The sequence below is a fragment of the Daphnia pulicaria genome, chromosome 2 (assembly GCF_021234035.1).
Source record: "Daphnia pulicaria isolate SC F1-1A chromosome 2, SC_F0-13Bv2, whole genome shotgun sequence".
NCBI classification, from domain to species: domain Eukaryota; kingdom Metazoa; phylum Arthropoda; class Branchiopoda; order Diplostraca; family Daphniidae; genus Daphnia; species Daphnia pulicaria.
In genome coordinates, this window is record NC_060914.1 from 10,563,527 (window position 1) to 10,584,258 (window position 20,732).

At 40.1% G+C, this 20,732-nt stretch overlaps 5 protein-coding genes across 15 annotated transcripts; all 5 read right to left on the minus strand.

The window, feature by feature from the left end:
* Window positions 1–2,295: 2,295 nt before the first annotated feature.
* Window positions 2,296–11,267, minus strand: LOC124326435 (major facilitator superfamily domain-containing protein 6-like). 2 transcript variants are annotated; one of them, XM_046785267.1, is made up of 8 exons: window positions 10,436–11,267; window positions 10,284–10,364; window positions 9,018–9,237; window positions 5,787–6,276; window positions 5,555–5,718; window positions 5,296–5,499; window positions 5,056–5,223; window positions 2,932–4,978 (listed from the first exon to the last, which is right to left on the minus strand). In XM_046785267.1, the coding sequence occupies exons 4-8, from the start codon at window positions 5,876–5,878 to the stop codon at window positions 4,791–4,793; spliced, it is 816 nt and encodes a 271-aa protein (XP_046641223.1). In that variant the 5' UTR covers window positions 5,879–6,276; window positions 9,018–9,237; window positions 10,284–10,364; window positions 10,436–11,267; the 3' UTR covers window positions 2,932–4,790. The 2 variants fall into 2 exon arrangements, 1 of the variants encoding a protein (XP_046641223.1); XR_006915561.1 differs by lacking the exons at window positions 9,018–9,237; window positions 10,284–10,364; window positions 10,436–11,267 and adding exons at window positions 2,296–2,588; window positions 6,547–6,659 and having other exon boundaries at window positions 4,292–4,978.
* Window positions 11,268–11,712: 445 nt separating this feature from the next.
* On the minus strand, window positions 11,713–13,675 carry LOC124326317 (speckle-type POZ protein-like). 10 transcript variants are annotated; one of them, XM_046785067.1, is made up of 3 exons: window positions 13,569–13,675; window positions 13,021–13,110; window positions 11,713–12,940 (listed from the first exon to the last, which is right to left on the minus strand). In XM_046785067.1, the coding sequence occupies exon 3, from the start codon at window positions 12,842–12,844 to the stop codon at window positions 11,792–11,794; it is 1,053 nt and encodes a 350-aa protein (XP_046641023.1). In that variant the 5' UTR covers window positions 12,845–12,940; window positions 13,021–13,110; window positions 13,569–13,675; the 3' UTR covers window positions 11,713–11,791. The 10 variants fall into 10 exon arrangements, with proteins under 10 accessions (XP_046641023.1, XP_046641021.1, XP_046641028.1 ...); XM_046785065.1 differs by having other exon boundaries at window positions 13,003–13,110; XM_046785072.1 differs by having other exon boundaries at window positions 13,565–13,665.
* Window positions 13,676–14,965: 1,290 nt separating this feature from the next.
* Window positions 14,966–16,255, minus strand: LOC124326323. Its single transcript, XM_046785079.1, has 3 exons — window positions 15,576–16,255; window positions 15,232–15,493; window positions 14,966–15,135 (listed from the first exon to the last, which is right to left on the minus strand). Exons 1-3 carry the CDS (start codon window positions 16,230–16,232, stop codon window positions 15,011–15,013), a joined length of 1,044 nt encoding a protein of 347 aa, XP_046641035.1. The 5' UTR covers window positions 16,233–16,255; the 3' UTR covers window positions 14,966–15,010.
* Window positions 16,256–16,400: 145 nt separating this feature from the next.
* Window positions 16,401–17,502, minus strand: LOC124326314 (lactosylceramide 4-alpha-galactosyltransferase-like). The gene has a single exon (XM_046785063.1). The coding sequence runs from the start codon at window positions 17,500–17,502 to the stop codon at window positions 16,447–16,449; it is 1,056 nt and encodes a 351-aa protein (XP_046641019.1). The 3' UTR covers window positions 16,401–16,446.
* Window positions 17,503–17,800: 298 nt separating this feature from the next.
* On the minus strand, window positions 17,801–20,298 carry LOC124326313 (beta-1,4-galactosyltransferase 4-like). Its single transcript, XM_046785062.1, has 7 exons — window positions 20,160–20,298; window positions 19,891–19,984; window positions 19,522–19,721; window positions 18,840–19,047; window positions 18,548–18,781; window positions 18,282–18,477; window positions 17,801–18,223 (listed from the first exon to the last, which is right to left on the minus strand). The coding sequence occupies exons 3-7, from the start codon at window positions 19,567–19,569 to the stop codon at window positions 17,854–17,856; spliced, it is 1,056 nt and encodes a 351-aa protein (XP_046641018.1). The 5' UTR covers window positions 19,570–19,721; window positions 19,891–19,984; window positions 20,160–20,298; the 3' UTR covers window positions 17,801–17,853.
* Window positions 20,299–20,732: the final 434 nt, after the last annotated feature.

The following is a 20,732-nucleotide window of genomic DNA, read 5'->3' on the forward strand; positions in this document are numbered from 1 at the left end:
GAAGAACTACTCTAGGCAATATCAAGTTCATTGGAGAGCTCTACAAGGTGGGAAACATTTCCGAAAATGTTATGCACAGTTGCATTCAACTTCTTCTCCAAGCACCGGACGAGGAAGCGATTGAGTCTTTGTGTCGCTTATTGACAACCACTGGAAAAAACTTGGATAGTCAGAAAAAAAGCGGAATAATGAACTCTTACTTCCAAGCATTGGATTCGATCAAGAAACAAAACAACATCTCAAACCGCATCCGTTTCTTGGTCCAAGACGTTTGCGACTTACGAAAACGCAATTGGCTACCTCGAAATGAGCCCAGCATTACCAACAAAGTCGAAAATAGAAAAACAAAAAGTGCTGACGAGCCAGCAGTTCCGTCCACCCAAATCACCAAATCGCCGACAAAAGACTTTGGCTGTGAATCACAGTCTCAGCAACTCCAGGGCAAAACTCTGCTGACTACCGAAGTGACCTGTGACGACACATGTGGTTTTGAGCTCGACATGCAAATGATTCAAACGTTTTCAAAGCAACTCGGACCTCTGTACATTTCTAAGGAACAAAAAGTAATCACTAGTGACGAAACATGCGGCTTCGAACTGGATCTGGAATTTATGAACGGCGTTTCAAAGCAACTGCCCTTCAGGCCATTTTTCATCCCGGAACGTGACCAAACCAAACCGCCTGTTTCAGCCGCCCCTGCCGAACCAAAAGTGCAATTCGCATCTAGCGACATTCGCTATAAGAATAAACCCATGAATGGGTACACGGTGACGAGTGTCGACGGTATAGAAACAATTTTCAAGTCCGAGAGTCTTGCGCCAAGAACTCAGCAACTGATTGCAGAAGAGAAAAACAGAAATCTCGGGCCGTCGGCTGCATCAAGCGAACTAAAAAATAAAGAAATCACCAAGACGATTTCACCCCCAATCAAAGTCACTAAAATTACTAAAACAGGTCAAACAGACTCGACAAAAAATTCTCCAACAGGCCTCGTACTATCTGAAAAAGAAGTTAAACGGCCAACGGAAAAGTCTTCAACAACTGCGTCACCCGATTTTGTGATTTTGTCATCCGTGAAACAAGAAGTAAACTATGACGAGATTGTCGTGACTGGAATTCAGAATTCAGACTGCGGACGAGTCATCGGACGAACTGGATCCAACATTAAGAGATTGCAAGAGCAGTATGGAGTGAAGTTAAGTTTCTTCGAAGATAATCTGTATATTACCGAAGGAGATGCCGAGGGACGCAGGGCCGCCTGTAGCGACGTGATTGAACATTTGCCTGTGACGATCGAATGCCGGAACTTGGGTGTCACAAAGAAGGTTTACTCAACCACTTACTTTAAACAATTAAATTTACATCACAACGTGCGCATTTGTCGTCCATCTCCACAAAACCAATTCCTTATCATTTCGGGGACTTTAGACAGGTGCCGGACAGTGTACCAAAAACTACTGCAAGCCGGATCCCGGTAGCTGTCTTTATTTTTTTTTTAAATTTAAGTTAAATGTTAAATAATGCTGAACAGTCTTGCCATCGGTAGTTGTTAGCTTGCGGCCAACATGTGGAGGAGCGGCGGATAAGTTAAAGTCTAAGATTCCAGTACGGCCGACGAGATGCTCAGCAGAACGTAAAGCTTTCAATAAAGTTTCCCATCTTCAGAAATCTAATGGCTCCTCTTGCGGATTGGCATGCAACTGCCGAATTTCGCCACCATCAATTGGGTCAAGTCGTGGACGAAATTTTGTCAAATAAGGAAAGGAAAAAACAAAAAACAAAAAACAAAAAAACTCACAAAAGCCCCAAAAACAAACAAACAAAAACAACAAAAGAAAAAAAAAAAAAAGTCCCAAAATTAACCAAAAACAAACAAACCAAAAACAAAACCAAACAAAAAATTAACTTTTTCTGTGTCTTTCTTCTTTCTCCCTTGCAACTTTTTACCTTCCATTTGTTTTCACTAATTCTTCGCTTTCATTTTCTTCTTTTTTCACAATCGGGTCGTCTATGGGGAAATCATTATGGGTGGAAACTGTTACTTAATAGCAAGAAGGTCGGTTAAATGTGCAATTAGAAATTTTGGCAGGTGCACGTTGTTCTTATCGACATTCCCTTCGTGGATTTGTGGTAGTTTTTCATTCCTCGACGAGATTGGATATCAATTGAAAATAACCTACATTGGATAATGTGTGCATTAATAATGATTACATCAAACAGGTACCGGGATGATCGAGTGATGGTGACGTCATAGGATGGACGGAAGAACCTATTTACTGGGGACCTCTCTGTCTTTAAAATGACTCACGTTGGGTGAATTCGCACGCAATAGTCTAATCGATTAATCAATTCTTTCATGTTTTAGGAAACGAGTGATTTTAGCTTTAGCATTTTTATTTTAAGCATCGTTATTCCATCCAGCTTATTGAAGCACGATTTTGTGACCGGTTTATGTTTCCCTGAAGCGATGGTGAGGACCGAAGAGGGCCGTTGGCGAGGAAAGAAGAGGCCCGATGGCGAGGACCGAAGAGGATCGATGGCGTGAACCGAAGAGGACCGAAGAGGACCGAAGAGGACCGATGGCGTTACTACCCACAAGAAGAAAAACATAAACCGGAAATGATTTTGTGACTGAGATAGTTGGTGAATCTCGATGTTTTCATAATCATGTTTCTGCTAATAATCATTTTGTTTCCGAAAAATATTGAAGGATTGATAGTCGGTTATTCTAGAACGTGTGAATTTTATAACCAACGTTTGAGTTCATTTTTTAGGCAGGACGGCTTCAGTTTTTAGGTTCCCGTTCCCCCTTTGACGTAACCATCATCTCGGCTCAAACTGGGACCAGTTTGAATGAATCATTACTAATGCACACATTATCCAATGTAGGTTATTTTCAATTGATGTCCAGTATCGTCGAGGAATGAAAAACTACCACAAATCCACGAAGGGAATGTCGATAAGAACAACGTGCACCTGCCAAAATTTCTAATTGCAAATTTAACCGACCTTCCTGCTATTCAACAACAGTTTCCACCCAAGTGATTTCTCCCTCTAGACTCTCATCTGATTGCTTTTCTTTTTTCCTTTTCCCCTTTTTTCTCGCCATTTTCTTCTCTTCTTTCGCTTCCTCTTCGTGTGAATGAATGGAGTCTGAATTGGATGAATGTGTGTGTGAAAATGAGTGTGCCTGCTGATTTGAATTAATATGTCTCAATAAAATATCTTAAACTAAAACCACCATTTGATTGTGTTTTTATTACTTAGCATTAGCAACATTTAGATTGTCATTTTTATTAATCGTACACGGAAATTTCAAAATAAAAGGCAAACAATGTTTTCTATGAAAAACATTTCGGGAAAACCGTTTATGGCCGACAAAATTAAGGTTAGGTTAGGTTCAGAAAAATACTGGTAGCTGATTTTGTTCACGGAGCCGAAAGGGCAATTAACAATTCATGCTTTAATTCTTCAATTTTAAGTACCATCTTTTTGTCAAGGTTTCATAAAAAGTTACTTTATTTCGCATTGCATTAATAAGAAAAAATTTAATAACATTCAATTTTGTCTCTAGAAAACTTACTTTTTTAGAAAATAAAATTGAATTTTAATCTTGTCGTTTCTTTACATAAATGCGGTAGCTAATAGGAAACGCTGCTGACGTAGGCTATACTTCCTTATTCTCGTACAATTTCATTCAACTGAAAAGTCATAATGGAATTGCCAAAGTCCATATAGCACATTATATTTTCTTCCTTTCCATTTTCCTATTGTTCGATTATTCATAGGTCATGACGATTGACTTTGGGAATGACGCATTCTATTCTAAACAGCGAACTGTTGCCATTGCGAGATCATTACGCGCGCTCTTTAAAAACGCATTCACTAATCGATTGTCGGCACGCAATGACTTTTGCTTTACCCTCCCACATTTGTTCTTCGAGGCACTTTTCAATTGACTCGCTTTTACAAAAAATTCGTAAGCTCATAAACCGTCTATGAAATGAACTTGAACTAAGACAGCGGCGGACGTCTCCATTTGTGGCAATGCAAGGGTGTCGATCATTGTTGTCTAAAATAAAGTGGTAACTGAATAAAAATCTTAAATAACAAAAAGGCTTATCCTAATGGAGCCAACTCGTGTTGGTCGTATGTGCCAAGCCCAAGCGCATACCAGATTAAATTCTTAACCGACGATTCGAAACGGTGTGAATTTTCAAGAAATCGTTTTAAGCTCGGATTCTCATTAATTTAAAATTCGTAAAATCTACTTTTTAAAACTAAATTAAACCAATGCAGGAATGGAAATTGGATTCAAACGTGTCTGGGTGCTCTGCTGCTGCCGATAGCTTTTGTAACCCATTTTTTGTCCTTGTTCCTCGAATTAGATAAACGGATAACATAATGAAATGAAGCAAATGGTATGTTTATTACCTAATTGAAGATTGGTCCGATTCAGGGAAGTCCCGAAAACTACTGGATTCTAGAAGATGGAAGCGACGCGATGTTACCCACTTGGTCAAAAGGGTAAACAAAAAATAAATATACTGACACTTCTTATATATTGATTTATCAAATTATTATGACAATAACTGAAATTCTTTTAGTCTTTAAAATTCTAAATATTTCATAGGCTTCAATCTGTAAATGAGCTAAAAAATGTTTAGTCAAAAAGTTAGTCAATTAACGACCAATTTAATGGCTTATAGGAGAGAAGTTTGCTTAGATGCTGTTTGCTATAAAAAGACTAACGGACGTTGAATGTCACTGAATTTCTTCGACCTTCACGTTTACACTTGAATCAGTCTTGTCAACGGTAGTGTTATTTTTTCATTGGCCTTTGGACGCAAGTAAAAAATATTAAAAAGGAAGTAGAGGAATCCAGTGAGGAAAGCGATGACTCCCAAAATGCGGAAAACCACTCGCTTGCCGAACGCTCCGATCAGGACTCCGCCGACCGAGCTTCCGATTCCAGCCCCTAAATCACCCAACATCAATTACTAAATGAATAAAGTCGATAATCCTTAAATTTCTTCATTTGGAGTCTTGACAGACCTAGTCCGAAGTAGGTCGCTGAAATCAATCCTTGAATGGAAGTCGCAGTGGACGTCGTCCCCAGTTGGGTGGCATAGATCATAAAAGATGTCAGGGACAGAGCACCATTATTGGCTTCAATAGACTCGTATACGAGACACAAGTTCGGGTCGGTGATGTACGAATATCCTTGGGTATCAGACTCAGTTGGGTTTGAAATACAACAGATTAAACTTAATAGAATAAAATCAAAACATATACCTATTAGACGTATGACGAAGGTAAAAAGGCTAAAGACGAGAACGTTGGGAATACTAAATTTACGAAAAATGGTATCCGATAACAGAAGCAATGGAATCGCTGTTAAACAAGAGATAGTGACCGACAGCCCCATTAATGACCTGGTCCCACCAATTTCTTCCAAAAATAAGAACAAGTAATTTCCCGTGCACCCCACCAAGAATCCTGTATAAAGAATGTTTAGCTAGTTGCTGTGTTAGCGGTTCTCAAACATTTTTACCTGAGGCTACGCAAACGGCAAGTAGAACATCCAGCTCGATGTTTTTCAGCAGAGATATCACATTTTTCATCAGCTTTTCCGCTGGAGGTTTAAAATTGAGGTCAATCGTTAACATTCCAAAAGCTGCAATACCAAATAAACCAGCAAATAGAAAGAACGCCGGCCTGTTGAGAGAAATTAGATGAAATTGTGCCTTCTTCTACAAAATATAGAATATGTTACCGCCTAATACCGGAAATTTGTTTCATTTTCATTTGTACTTAAATGGTCCATCAGGGCTCCGGATATTGGTGAAAATATTGCGTACCCGATGAATCCAAACATTTTCTGGAATCCAAAGTCACCACGGACTTCGTTGACTAAAACCAAAGCGGCTCCATTGAATAAAGTGTAAGATCCTATGACGAACACTTCAAAGACGGAACGAAGCAGCAAGTATATCCAGAATGTGAGCTGAGAATTGACGACATCTTCACGGACTTTATCAGAACAAAGGTCGGAGCGGTTGATCTGAACGACGCACTGAGAGCGGCACGTACGGTAGGCTAGTGGGTGATCGGGTTGTTTTTCGTTTGATTGTTTTGAGAATACACAGTCTGAAGGAGATTCAGTTTTTCACCATAAGTGCTACATTGGAAGTCGCTAGACTTCTGATCAACCTCGGATCCATCTTCTAAAGCCATCCACAAAACGGGGATCATTCTTTTAATGTTGTAGTCGTTCTGAAATAATTTTACTGCATTGTTACGATGACGCTCCTCCTCGTGACAATCCGAAAGAATCGGTGGATGAACCCGTCAACGGAGTTGCTGCAGTGCACTGGTGTTTAAGAGTGTGGACTACCGAATCCTTGGCACTGTACGAGTTGAATTTTATATGGGAAAACACGAAAGTGTCGACCCATCACAAAACCTCTACAGTAAAAGGACTAGGTCGTCTTCACTCCATATCAGTGTCCAGCAGTTGACTACCTTGACGGGGGGTTTCATTACCCTCAAATGAGTCCACCAGTTCTTGACGTGCGTTGCGCTGGAGGTAGCGGCCGAGCAAGTTGGCCATTATTGATTGTAAGGCTGGTTCAATGTCTTTTATTCATGCTTTAATTTTTCTCGTTTTCAATCGAAATAAAATTTCATTTAGATTACATATTATAACTATTTTTTTTACTTGTGTCATTCAAATTTCAAATACGCGCGTACCGCTATAACTTTTTTGGTTCTTTACGAGGTAGAACTCTGAAAAAGAAAACGTCTATGCTTAACATAGGAAAATGTTGGGTTTCTCGTACGCTCAAAGTCAAAAGCAAGTTATCAAGAGTTACAAATACTTTCATGCTGCGGACAATAATAAAGCGATTTCACGGAAGGCAACAAAACGGGGGATGGTTCAATTAGGGAGCGAAATATTTAGACAACCAGAGATTAAGAAGTGAATGCTGCTTCCGTTTCAGTCAACACTTATTCATTATCAAGTTTTTTCTACACCAATAGAAAGTAATTGTGTTGCATATGTTCCCGGTCTTGGTTCACTTAATGGAACTAATTGCGTTTGCAACAAAAAAAACATTGCTGATGATATCGTCCCATCGTAAAAGTGGTTCTCCGGAAAAAAGAAAGAAACGAAAAACACTCCTGTTGTTAATAGAATAAGGTGTGTCTTGATAGAGATCTTGTTCATCTTGTTCGTTAGTAGGCAACTTGGCAAGAGCAGACTTGCTGCTGGTTTTCATCATTCACTCATTGCATTTTAGTTGAACTTGAGACTTTAATGACATATTCAACACCACAAAATAGGCTTTTCTTGAGGCTTTTCTTTAATTTAGTAAAGGCTGAATAGATTTATTCTCGTTGAATAGAATTCAAATACTTATACGCCCAGCAGAAGGACGGGCGAAAAAGTCGAGAGATTGTGTGAGAGAAAATAACACACAGCCACCTTCTAATTATACGACGGTGCACTACACAAAGAAGAAGAGGGTCAAAACTCAAAATAATGAAATGGCCAACACAATTTTCCAGGCAAAAAAGGGATCGGGGTGTTCGGGGAGAAGCTATTAATTTAGAAGCTATTCTTTAATTTAGTTAGGTATGTTGGCATTAGCGAAAGAATCGTGAACAGCGAAAATGTTCCAGATAGGCCAGGTCAGAAAGTTGCTTGTTTAATAGTGAAGGGTTTCCTGTTGAAAATGGGACTGCGGTTTTACTTGGACGGCCCAAAGCAAATTGCGGATTGTGGAATAAATTGTGGATCAAACAACACCGAAATCGGCCAGCAACGTCATCAACGAGCACCATCAATTGTTTGAGAGTTATTTCCACGACTCGCTACTAAAAGGTAAGACTTACTGGCACGCCCACCATTTGAGAGAGAGAGGACGCCTCTCGATTTTCTTTGAACAAGGTAAAGTAAAAATAAGATGTGGTTTTCACTAGTCGGCAGTAGCTAAAACCGAGAGAACGGAAAAGGACAAAAAGAATACTACACGCCGATTTGTCTACTTCAGTCTCTTAGAAGATGATGTCGTTATATGGAACGGCAATTTTTCAATCGGCTAAATTCCAACTTTCTCTCGTTTGTTTAAGGGTATTTGTTGGTAGTTCGTGTTTAGTTGTCGTCATTTCAACCCTACACCGACAGAAACAGCAGAAAAGAAAAATTGACCAGATAAAAGATACGAAAACGATTTCAGTGTGGAATGCTGCGGATCGGAGCGGAAGTGCGAATCTTTGGTTAAGGCAAAGATTTTTTTGGCCAATCAAAATTGCATTTACACTCGATGCGAAATGGTCGATAATCCAATAGAGCGTCCCCTCGAACATTACGACGCAATCGTCGTGGTATTTAATTAAGAAAAAAGATCGTAGTAATAAAATTTAGACGACTTAACATCAAGACGAAAACAATCGCCTGGATGGTGTCACCTTATTGCTCCACGCGGGCCAAAGAAAATCTAACACGGAATTTAAGCTGTAGACAAATACGGACAAATACATTGACGTCGATGTGAATATACATGGAACCTTTTCGTGTCCTTTTGCTACAAACATCGTTAAGCTCCAGAAATCTCTATTATATACTTTCCTATGTTCCTAACTCCGTTGAAAATTAAATTCATTGATAAAATCTTTTTCCCCGTGGGGTCGACATAATGACGGCTAGTTGTCGTAGTATCATGTCACATTATCAGATAAAATGTAAAAGGGGAGCAAGAGCTGTTAATTTTACAATTGCCATCACAGCCGCAGTGAAAACGAAGAAATCAGATAGAGAAACGAACAACTCTGAGTTATGCAACGAACCCTAGCTGTTAGATGAGTAAACAAAAACGGCAAGAGAACGCAAGTCAAGTCAACCGCATACGGAAATCATCGTGCAGGAATCTACGTACTTTGTCACGATTGACAATCGACGCCAGCCACCAAACAGTCAAAAAAGGAAGAAAATAGAAATTATTTTGTCCTACCTTGGCGCCTGGGAAATGCATCCAGGCATCTACAGTTGATCCATCCATCCGCTGAAGAATTAAATTACACCAGACAGGATAGGGTATAAAGGATGTCCTCGTGAATACACCCACATTCACATGGGCGTACACGAGGACATTTTGAAAAGAATGGGAGGAAAGAAATCCGTAACTCGACCGACATCCAAAGTTTCTCCATTCCAAACGGGATGCTGTTTATCTAAATGAAAAACGAAAAATGGATTACAAGAAATATTGACAGAAACAACAACCAAGGAAAAGTTGAATAAGAGACAGGTCATAATTGTTAATCTTTTCTAGTCACCGGCTGAACATGTTTGACGAACAAACAACTAACCAAACAAATTACTGGATTCGAATAGCCATAGGCTAGCACATGAACTAAGTAACGACTATCTCCAATACCGTCGTAGGATTTAGATTCTCCCTTACTCCTACACGAAAAGTGGAAGAAAACCGAAAGAACTAAATGCACAGACAGATATGTGATCGTCATTTGAATACGTCAAATGTTCCAGGTCCAATAAACAGAGTAAGTAATAAACGGGATTTAGGGAGGGACGCAAGAATACACAATCTCTCCGGTAATGCTGCGTTCTGTCGTCGTTAAAATTTGTTTCTGTGGTAAACACTATTTGATAGAGCGTACGTATGTGTCTACTTACAATATACATACCGATATAAGTGGTAAAGTAAGTTCAGTCAGCGAGTCAAAGTAAGCATTTTTATCATCTGGGAGTCGATTGTAAACAACGGCGTCAGAACTGTTTAAATAGTAGAGGATACCGGGATCAGAATGCGGATAGCTACGCAGCATAAGATCTAGGTATGAAAAAAAAAGAAGGGGTCAGGGTCAACAGTCTTTTCACGTTACGTCAAGAGATCTATGTAGACTCGCTCTCGTCTTTCCTACAAGGAGAACAGGGTGATCAAAAGGATTTGATCGAGAGGGAGGCAGTCCTGAAGGGAGATTTAAATTGAATAGAAAATATTTTGCCAGGATTATCGGCTGGTACTATGCAAATTGAGATTAATTTGTCAGATCTCAATGGCCAAATAAATAAACTTAGCACGCGTGTACAGGTGAAAACAGCTAGCTGTTTCTTAGTTACCGAATTCTTCACCCTAATGCCAAATGTTAAATGTCACAGTAATATAATTGGATGTAGTAAAAGGGAAAGCCTAGCTATATGGTGAAATGATGTAAGATTAGTTTAAGACGATTATTAGAAAAGGGGCTCATACATTACATCTGGAACCACAGCGATCGTATTTATGATTGGCGACATTTTGTTTCAATTGGCACTGACCGGTGGAAGAATCACACTGTAATTTTGAAAATCAGTATTAGCAGATTGATTGATAAATATTACAGTAACGTTTAACTGGAGGTTAACCTGATGGACAACCCGTCAAACCGGCAGGCAAAAACTGGGCTACCTGTCAGCCTTCTTCTCTCACTAGCAAAAATTTTTATATAGAAGAGATTTGTTTTTGTGTTCTTGTTATTTCAGGCCTTCAGGGAAAATATAGCATCTGGTATGGCTGGTATTCACATAGGTAGGTATAGCTGAAGTTCACTTTTTAAGGTATTTGATCTTCACCAGCACTGGATTTTTCACAAGCAGAGATGGCTTTCGGTAGTGAAATGTACATGAAAGTTAATATTTGTCGCTGTTATATTTGAGATAAACGGTGTGATATGGTAATGTTTTGGCCTGATAACAATACACCTAGATCAAAATCTTCTCGTGGCACTATTTTTTCAGCACAGAGAGGGTGAATATTCAATGTAGGTGCAACAATCACTGCCTCGTTTTGTGCACCAATGAGATCTGGGAATCCTATGGACTTTTTTTTAGCACTTCCTGACTTGACTGCTTTGATTCAACCACGTGTGAGGGGACGGGGCATGTAGATAACACAGGCAAGTCACAGATAATACGATGTAACTTTTTCGTTAATGGATTTATTTTCCAATTCCTCATTAGTAATTACTCACTACAATCAAACAGTTCAGTGACTAAAATTTTTATTCAACACTTTGATAAGATAGCAGCCTCGCCGTCGTAGTCGTTGGCCTAATGGTAATGGTAATGACTAATAACAACAGTTACGTGACAGTGACACGCCGATTTGTCACGGCTGACGAGACAGAACGAGCAGACGAACTTTCGTCACAATCACAGGAAGCGTTGCTGCCAATTTAATATTTATCAAGCTCGACGGAGTTAATAATTAATAACTGTGTAGATTTTTATTTATTCAACAACAAATTTTTGCTTTGTTGTAAAAATTTTATTTTTATTTTCCATGCCATTATTGAATATTTATACATCTAAAAGTGCATCACAAATTCCTAAAACGCGAATGACATTCAGTCTTTCACAAATCTCAGCTCTGTAAAGTTTCGAACGAATTTGTTTAATATTTTGCTTGGTTCGAATAGTTGTCTAGTTAATTATCATTTAGTAACGTCGGTTAACGTTTTAAAAATAAGAAAGCGGCTTGTAAGTGCCGAATAAGGGCATACTACGAAATCTCGATCCAGCCATGACGATATTTTTTGGAGAATTAGTTTCTAGAACGCTGAGTCGCTTACATGACGTAGAAAATCAAGAGCTTGAGTTACTAATTATTTTGCTAAATAGCAACGTTGGTTAAACAGGTTCAATGCCTTGCAGGAAATTGCATATATTTGAAGATAATTAGGAAATACAACAGATAATTTTCAGTAAGAAATTCACTCCATTTCAGTCAAACTCACTGCTGATAACATGCCACTTGTTAACAAGTCTTTTTCTTAATGGTTTTAATTTGACTACGCGCTTTTTTCGATCGCCCACTACTAGACGCTGCATGGCTTGAAAGGCGAGTTCTGGATGACTCTTCATTATCTCCATCCAATCTGTCTTCCGTGAGCGTGAAAAAACAGTTGTCGCATTTTCCGCCATAAAATCCAGCGTCGACTCGGTGAGCTTAGACGAGTTATGACGATGGGCCAGGACAAGATAACGCGTCATATTATCTACAGTTAAATTCCTCGACAGGTGGACTTCACACTCTTCTTTCAGGGATTCGATGTCGTACTTGTCGGCAGCCGCAAACAGATTTTCGACATCTATATTCGCTGGACCGTTGTTTCCTTCGAAAATTTCTCCGGTGTACAGGTAACGAAGTAGATTTTCAACAATATGTGGATCAAAGTCTGTGATTTCGACAATTCTTTCCCTTTTTTCTTTGAAATCGTTCTGAAACATGGCGTACAGTGCGGGACTACCAGAGGCCAAAATGTTGGTGTGGGCCGCAAAGTTTTTACCTTGGCATGTAAAAGTGACATCCGACAGAGTCTTGTTTTCCCACAGATTCAACAAGTTATCATGGACAAATTTCGTCCCTTTTTTTAATGTGGTGACACCATCAGGATTCAAATCTACGATAATATCAAAACCAATCCTTTGCTCACTGCATCCATAATCTTCATCATACCAGTCCCCGTCGTAACTGTAACAGGTTACCCACTTTGATTGCTTCAAGATCATCTGCTGTTGGATACCATTGTGGCTGGCCAGGACAAGTATCGCGTCCAAATCGCTAGGCAACATGACTTCAGAAAAAACGGGTTGCATTTCAAGAACTAACTTGTCTTCTCTTTCTACTACTTGGTAAGTGAGATGGCAAGATTCAAATATCCTAGGCAGATTTTCAACGAGCACTGGCTTTCTTGAAAAAGCGGATCGATATTCTTCCATAACATTCCATGTTATACAGTATAATCCTTCTCTGATTTGTCGTGCCTTAGCCATGTTTGATTAACTAGAGTTTGGTTAACTATATACAGAGTCCTTGTATGCGACGGTTTAGGTAATAGCCACGGCGGCCGACAGATGCCCAGATAAGACCTGAATATTTATGAAAGATCGTTAAAAAGAGGAAAATTGTGTTACGATTAAGTTGTACAGACCTAAGTGAGTGCCACTACCTGGATTGCTGATAGTGAACAGTTCAATAAACTCGATGTCTTCCTTTTCAAACACACTTTTGTTTTTAATGTGAAGGATCAACGATTAGCCTGAAAAGAGAATAAATGAGGTGTTTAATGAAGCTCAACATGATTTAAATTGTTTTGATTGAAATTATTTTAAAAAAATTAAATCTGTGTTACTTATGTACTACTCTTCATCTTAGTGTATGATTATTTCTTTTAAAGAAACAGATAATACATCTCAATTAATGCTGCATACTGGGTAATTATCATGTAAAATGATCATAAAAGATCATGAGTGGTCAATACTAACCTAAACTAAAGATCTGCACTAACGAGACAAGTCAGAGCATAATATCCAAATAACATTGAAAACTTAACAATGATTTTGACGACAATGACATTGCAATACTGACAAAAAATGTTTAATTATAGACAGATGATTACTCACAAATGCCCTTACACACTTGTAAAACGTCAGATTTTACTAATTACTTTATTTTTGTTAGTGAGTTTGAAGTTGAACACTACCTTTCTATACCTACGTATTTTATTTTATTGATGCTCGACTATTCAGGGCTCCAAGCACATCATAGCCAAAAGAAAACTGTCAACAAGAAACCAGATGAGAATTGCAGACGAATTTTCGTGAGAACTGAAAAGCGTGGCTGCCATTTTCAAGTTATATGCCTAAAGAATTACTTTGTTTGATAAATATTTTGCTAAACCTAAAATATGTAGATTCTTACCGCCTTATGGAGTACTAAGGAATAAAACAATAAATTACAGGTTCAGCCGTTCACAATGTTAAACAACACGAAATAATAATTTTGTACGGATTATATCTGCGCAAGAAATAAATTTCTAAGGAAAGAACGACATTACTTCAATGTTTTTATTTTTCTTGATTAGTACATTTTTGAATTTGAAGGCTACACAAGGGAATAAAATATGGAATTTTCGGAGTTTATTCCGACTCGAACAAGTATGAACTTCTTTTAATTCTCCATTGTGACTGTGATGTGACTGGCCAGGGCAAGTACCGCGTTTAACTTGCCGTGCGTTATTACTTCAGAAAAAAACGGGTTCCATTTCCATTTCAAGAATTAACTTTTCTCCAAGTTCGTCTATATCGTAATTGAGATGACAAGATCCGAAATCTCGGGCAGATTTTCAACAAGCACTTGCCCTCTATTAGCAATTTTGCCATTCCGCAACTCTGGAACACCCAGACCCAAACTCCTGAAATTCCACGTAATAAAATATAAATCTTCTCTGATTTGTCGTGTCAAAGACATCTCTGATTAGTGATTAAATATTAGACCATAATAAGGTTGAACGAAAATGTTGGACTTGTGCGATGAAGGTCGGTTCGATACTAATAGGAGAACACAGTGTAGCACGAAAGATTCAACGCTTCAACATCGTCAATTGAAACTTGCAGTCTGTACTATCGTCGACTGTCGTATACTGGGTAAAGAGCGCCAGCAAGTTGTCGATGAAACAAATACGACGTACATTTGTCGTCAAACAGCAAGTTTACAATGACGTAATTTTTTTGTGAAAAGTTATTTCCTAAAAATTGGAAAATGTCAAAGGTCATCAGACCAGGTAATTACCATCATCTAGCCGTCTTTCGATTCTCAAACAAAAACGCACAAAATAATTCATTTCACTGCGGACAACTCGATACTAGATAAAAGACTACCGGACGACTTAGGGAAAACAAAAGAAAATGAAGGTTGTTTCTAATTTTCTATAGTGTAGGATTTCGGAATTTCCCGGAATTCCCATAATCGTTTTCGCAGAAAAGAGAGGGGTGTTAGTTACCTTGTGCATTTCACACGATACAAAAGAAGGTCACACAGCAAATTAAGAAATTATTGAGATAATAATAATGTCGAAGTAACTTTTGATTTATTACCTTTTTTTTCAGTAAAGAAATCATAGGATACGCATCAGAATTTTTTTTAATTTAAATATAATTTCAAAGAGTTGATTCCGTTTCGTTCAAAGCTGCCAAAACCTCCCTGGCCATTTGTCCGAACGGGAATTTGTACGTTTGAATCATTTCTTCATCGAAAACTAACGGCTTAAAATCTTGTGGTTTCACTGTTAATCAAGAAGAAAATAACAACGAATTATGTCACAACTTTTTGTATGTTACGTAATTAACACAGCGTTATTAACTCAACGTAATTAACTCACCGGAATAAAGATGGTTCACTAGCAAGTGAATGGCGTCATTCTTCCGCCATCCCTCGTAACCTTCTTCGGTGAAATGTTTCAACGACTTTTTGGAATCGGCTCCGAATTCACCTTTGACTCGATGGAGAATTTCCGGATGGACGTTCAGAATCGCCTTGACCGGCAGATCACCCGCGTTGTAATACCAAATATCGGCCCGATAATCGTGATAAGAGTCCAGCCATCGGGTCAGAAAACGAGCGTTCTTATGGGCGACAATGACCTAGACAAACGATATAACCACTCTCCAATTAAAACCACCTTGCATTAATAAATCTAATAATAACAAAATAATTACAATCTACCTGACTACCGAGAGTGTCACCCTCGTCCCAGTTCATGGAAATCTCAAACCGGCGATACTTGTCGAGATTTTGGAGAATCAGGACGTCATTATCCAGGTAGATGCCGCCGTATTTCATCATGGTGCGGATGCGGGCGATGTCCGACCCGTGATAGACTCGCCAATCTCGACTCAGCGTCTGGCCAAAGATCTCTGACACCAATTCAATGCGTAGGAAGCGGATACTCGACATGAGTTTCTTGTCCAACTTGATCATGTCCCAGTATTTCCCCCGGAAGCCTCCGTTCCCCGGATGAGGAACGTCGGTGTGGATGTAGACGAAATCGGGTCGTTGGCGAAGGAAAGCCGCCCGCAAGCAGAGATAGTCGACGAAGGAATACTCGGTCATATTAAACCGGACGTAATGAATAATATTGGGCACAATGTAACTGCTAGCGCCCGTCTCGTTGTTGAAACCGTCGAAATCCATTTCGACGACATCTTCGACATCTTCGATGGATTGCGGCTGAATGTCGGACGAGCTAAACAGGAAAACGGCCGACAGAGCGAACGTCAACAAGATGGTGGCAAACAGCGGCTTCTTCCGCAATCGGACGGACAGCGGCAACTTGCCGGAACGGCACCGTTGCTGGGCGTGGTAGTAGTAAACCAGAACCATTTTTTCGCGTCCGCTCTCCTCGAAGCTTTACCACCTAATTCAAACCTGAACCCTCACCAGTGTTGGGGTATATCTCATCTATCGTTAAGCCCCTCAAGTCATTTTACATTAGTGTATAAGTCATAAAAATAACGGATCGTTTCTTTCTTTCTTTCTTTCTTTCAACATTTTGTATTATTACCGAAAAGAAGCGGCAAAATTCAAAACGATATTATTACGAGGAATCGAATTCCGCAGCTCGGGCGACCGTGAACGGACAATGTCTGGAGGCTAGAGTGGCGTAAACTTGATCGGAATTGATTAGAAGAGGTTCCGAGTGCGACATTTTGTTCCAGACGTGGACAGCGTAGCTTCCGTTGATCCACTGCATGACGTTGCGGTTGGCTTTCTGGAAGTAAATTCGCCAATCCGGCCAGTGGATCGGATAGACAAAGTTGTAAGGCATCAAGGCCACATCCTGACATTGGTTGGAGAGCGGCTGCCCAGTCTTCAATCCGCAAATCCTCGACATGATGGAGAAAATGAGAGCCGGACCGTGGGCGTTCCATTCTTCCGGCTGGTAGCGAGCTGCCAGCTGGTCGACGATCTCGCGGATGAGACGGTGCCCGTGATCAAAGTGGAAAATCCCGTTGGAAAGGTGATTGGCCGCCGCGTCCTCGACGGCCAAAAAGTTGCTAATGTCCAGCTGTTTGATGGTGACGAAATCCAGGTCCATGTAGAGACCTCCGCCTTTCAGACTGCTCAGCATCCGAATGTAATCGGCAAAATGTTCCAGCTTGTGAGGGCTCTGTCGCCATTGGCCTTTGCGGTACCAGTCTTCTAGCGGAGTGTCTCGAAAGTAATCCATTTCCTTGATCAGGATGACGGCCACGTTGGGGTAGTTGGACAAAACATTCAGCCAAGTTCCCCGCCTATTGATGGAAGAAATTTCCGTCTGCATGATGAGCTGGACGGGCCGGTCGGGATTCTCTTTGGCCGCCGATTCCACTGCGCAACTTTGCCTCAGAGTCAAGCGGCTTCTTCCGCTTGTTTCGTGGAAGTAAATCCTCCGATTGTTTGGTCCCAGGAGCTGCTGGTCGGACTCTTCCGTCCACTGGACGATCTGGAATCGCCGCTTCATCCACGGGATGGCGAACCGATTGTCGTACAAAATGTTGAGAGCGAACAGAAGCAAAAGTCCCAACAAAAACAACATCACCATCGTTTTGATTAACTTTTTCGGGCGGAAATGGGTGCGGAAACCGGAAGAACGAATGGCGAACAGCTCCATTCACTTTGAAGGAATACGAACGACCTTAGTTTGAACTAGTCTCGTTCACGATTGGGGAGCAGTATAGTTACACAACTGAGATAACAGAACGAGGTTCGATCATCTGCATCAAAAAGAGCTGGTGGCGGTTTAATCATTTGAAATACGTCAGAAATTTTAACTATACAATATCCTGAGGGTAGATGATCAATAACTGTTTTATTGCCGTGATATCGCGAGTTTGTGCTAATACATTCCTCCGTTTGGAAGCAATCCATTCACGAGAGGCTGACAGATTTAATTAGAACGATAAAATGGTCAGCGAGTCGCCACAACTAGAAAGGCAGTGTTGACATTTTAATTCTAATCTAATTAATTGAATTGTCGTTCAATTTCGACGAAAATGTGGGTGCTAAGAGATTTGAATTGCAAGTCGAGAATCCGGTACTTTAAAGTAATTAAACCATCGGCCATCATCGCTTTAGAGGCATTAAATTGATTTTCTTGGAGAATTCTCTTCCGGTCGGGATTGGGCTTCGCCGTGTCGTGCGGAAGCATTGTGTAGCGCGTCTGACGCAGCGGACGGTGGCGACGGACGGTCAGATTTTTCGAACGAAGACGGTCGTAAAGATCGTCGTCCTCGCCACCCCAACCCCAGAACCTGTTGGAAAATCCATTGACCGCCACGAAATCGACCGTAGTGAGTGAACTAACTCCGCCAAAATGATTCGGACCGATAGGTCTGAGACACGAAAGAATCTTTCAAAAAATAATCCGCAGAGATAATGGACGGCTAGTACCTGTAATCGAATGTGTTGATGGCGACGGATAAGTGACGAGGTTCTCCGACTTCCGGACAAGCGTAAGAATTGCGGTCGTCTTCCGGCAATAAATCCACGTCGTGGAAGACGAAACAATCAAACGATCGCAGACGGAGAGCCTCGGTGAAGCCAATGTTCATCAGCATACCCCGATTGAACGGATTCGTTAGCTTTCCTTTTTTTAATTCACCAATTTCAACATTCAAAATTTGCTATTTATTCAAATAAAATAGAATAAGTTGTACCAGTTTGTTCTACGACGAAGATGGTGTAGTCGAGCTGCTGCCGCTGAAGAAACGGATGGAGGTAACGAAGAAAAATATCCAACTGGGAATTCCGGTTCCTGTAAGGAACAACGACGGCAAGTTTGCGATTCGTTCGGCACTCGACAGGCTGGTAACTCCCGCCAAGTTGTAAAGGCGATCGTCCGGAATAACTCAAAGCGTTCCTGGTGTAATTGGAAACGTCCGTCCAACCGTCTAGAAAATGGAAATTTAATATTGATGAGTCCATTTAAAGATAACGGCCATTATTTACTTAACAGTGGGGAAACTGGGGGACACATGCCGTCCCCTTTGCGGATTTTCTCCCTCTTCAATCCGCCGGAATTGTAATGATGGAAGAAAATTGCCAATAAGGACCACAGTAAAAAGATGGCGATAATGTGTCGCCGATGGATTCGTGATGGAAACGCCATGGACCCGCCAGGTTTCTTCATTAGGTAAAGATGAGTGCTCTGTCCATACTAAAGAAATCTATTTTTCAGTTTATGCTACACACACATTTATGAGCAAGTTTCATCGCTCCTGGCTAGTTAAGGGTTCGACATCTATTTCCTTAAGCTGCCAAGTAAATATAAAAATCTTATCGTAATAAAACAACCGGGGGGGGGGGGGGTTGCCGGTGTGGCGGCGGGTCCCTCTTGGTCAAAAAATGGCCTTGTTGCACTTTGCTTCAAGTGTTTTTAAACTTCAAATATTTTCGAATGGTTTAACCACAGAAAAAGTTGTGAGGTAGAAAAACATGCCTGATCTGCAATCGTTCGACAAATGAGATTTTTAGTGAACCCTAACAGAGACAAAAAAACAAAAACGAAGAGAGAAAACAGTTGCAGTCAACCGCCTAGCTCAGGAATAAACATACTCCGTGACTAGGCGTAACGATTTATAATCAACGCCACCAAAATTGTCCCAAAGCAAGAATAGAGATTTTGTCCTACCACTATGCCTATAGGAAATACAGCCAGCAGGCATCCACAGGGATCCATCCATCCGCTGAAGAGTTAAAATTACACCAGAGGGGATAGGGTGTCCACGTGAATACACCCACATTCAGATATGTGTTTAAATAAAGGGGAAAAAGAGATCCGTAACTCGATTGACATCGGTAGTTTCTACAATCAAGAGGGATGCTGTTTATCTAAATAAAAATAGAAAATGGATTACGAAAAATATTGACAGAATAACAACAAATCAGGAAAAGTTGAAAATGAGACACTGGGTAAATCCTAATTGTTAATAAATGGGAGAATGAAAGATTTACATATAGTAGGTCACAGGTCAATTCAAGTAAAGGAAATCTTCATTACCCAATCGATGATCCTGAGATTGTTGAAAGGTTAACACCTGCACAAGAAAAACTTGCATACTGTGTGGTTATGATGGCTGGCTCTGGCCTCAAATCTGCAAAAAAAAAGAAAAATGTTACATAGTGCAAACAAACTGCCATGCATCGACAGGGCAATCACACGATAAATGCTAGTCAGGACTCAGGAAGTAACATTTCACAAATTTGGGAAAGGTTTAACTCTTCTATAGCTCCCACAATAATTTTATTTGAATTCTTAGTTTTATTTACCCGCTAAACAGCATGGAGTATGACGGTTATCAAAAACAAATAAATCTATAACAATAAAAATCTTGAACTTTGTCTCTGCTGACTTTTTCGAAATTGTCAACTAATAAATGGAAGCAGACGACACTTGTCCAATTTGCTTCTAATCAGCATGCTTGCGCGGGCTCCGCTCTTTAGCCGCCAAGATACGTAACGTGACGTAACAGGAAATAACATCAGACACCCAATGACTCTAATAGTAGATGAGTCTAATATTCCTTTTGGTTCCATTTGTTCACATACAACTTATTCAAACCAATTTTACACGTTCGAAGCCATTTTTCTTTTCCTCGCCCAGCCTTTCTTAAACAAAACAAAATATTTTTTTTTTTTTTTTTTTTTTCAAAAGAAAAAGGGAAAAGGTAAGAAAAATTCAAAAAATCATTTTGGCATGGAACTTTGGAACTTCTTTGAAAATAAAAATATCACTTTGAAAAGGAAAACTTGCGAAAACTTGTTGCACCCGGTCGAAACCAAAAAAAGGGTGGTGGAACTTTCCCACCTGTCCGGGAGCGTTAACAGGTAAAATATTCTCCC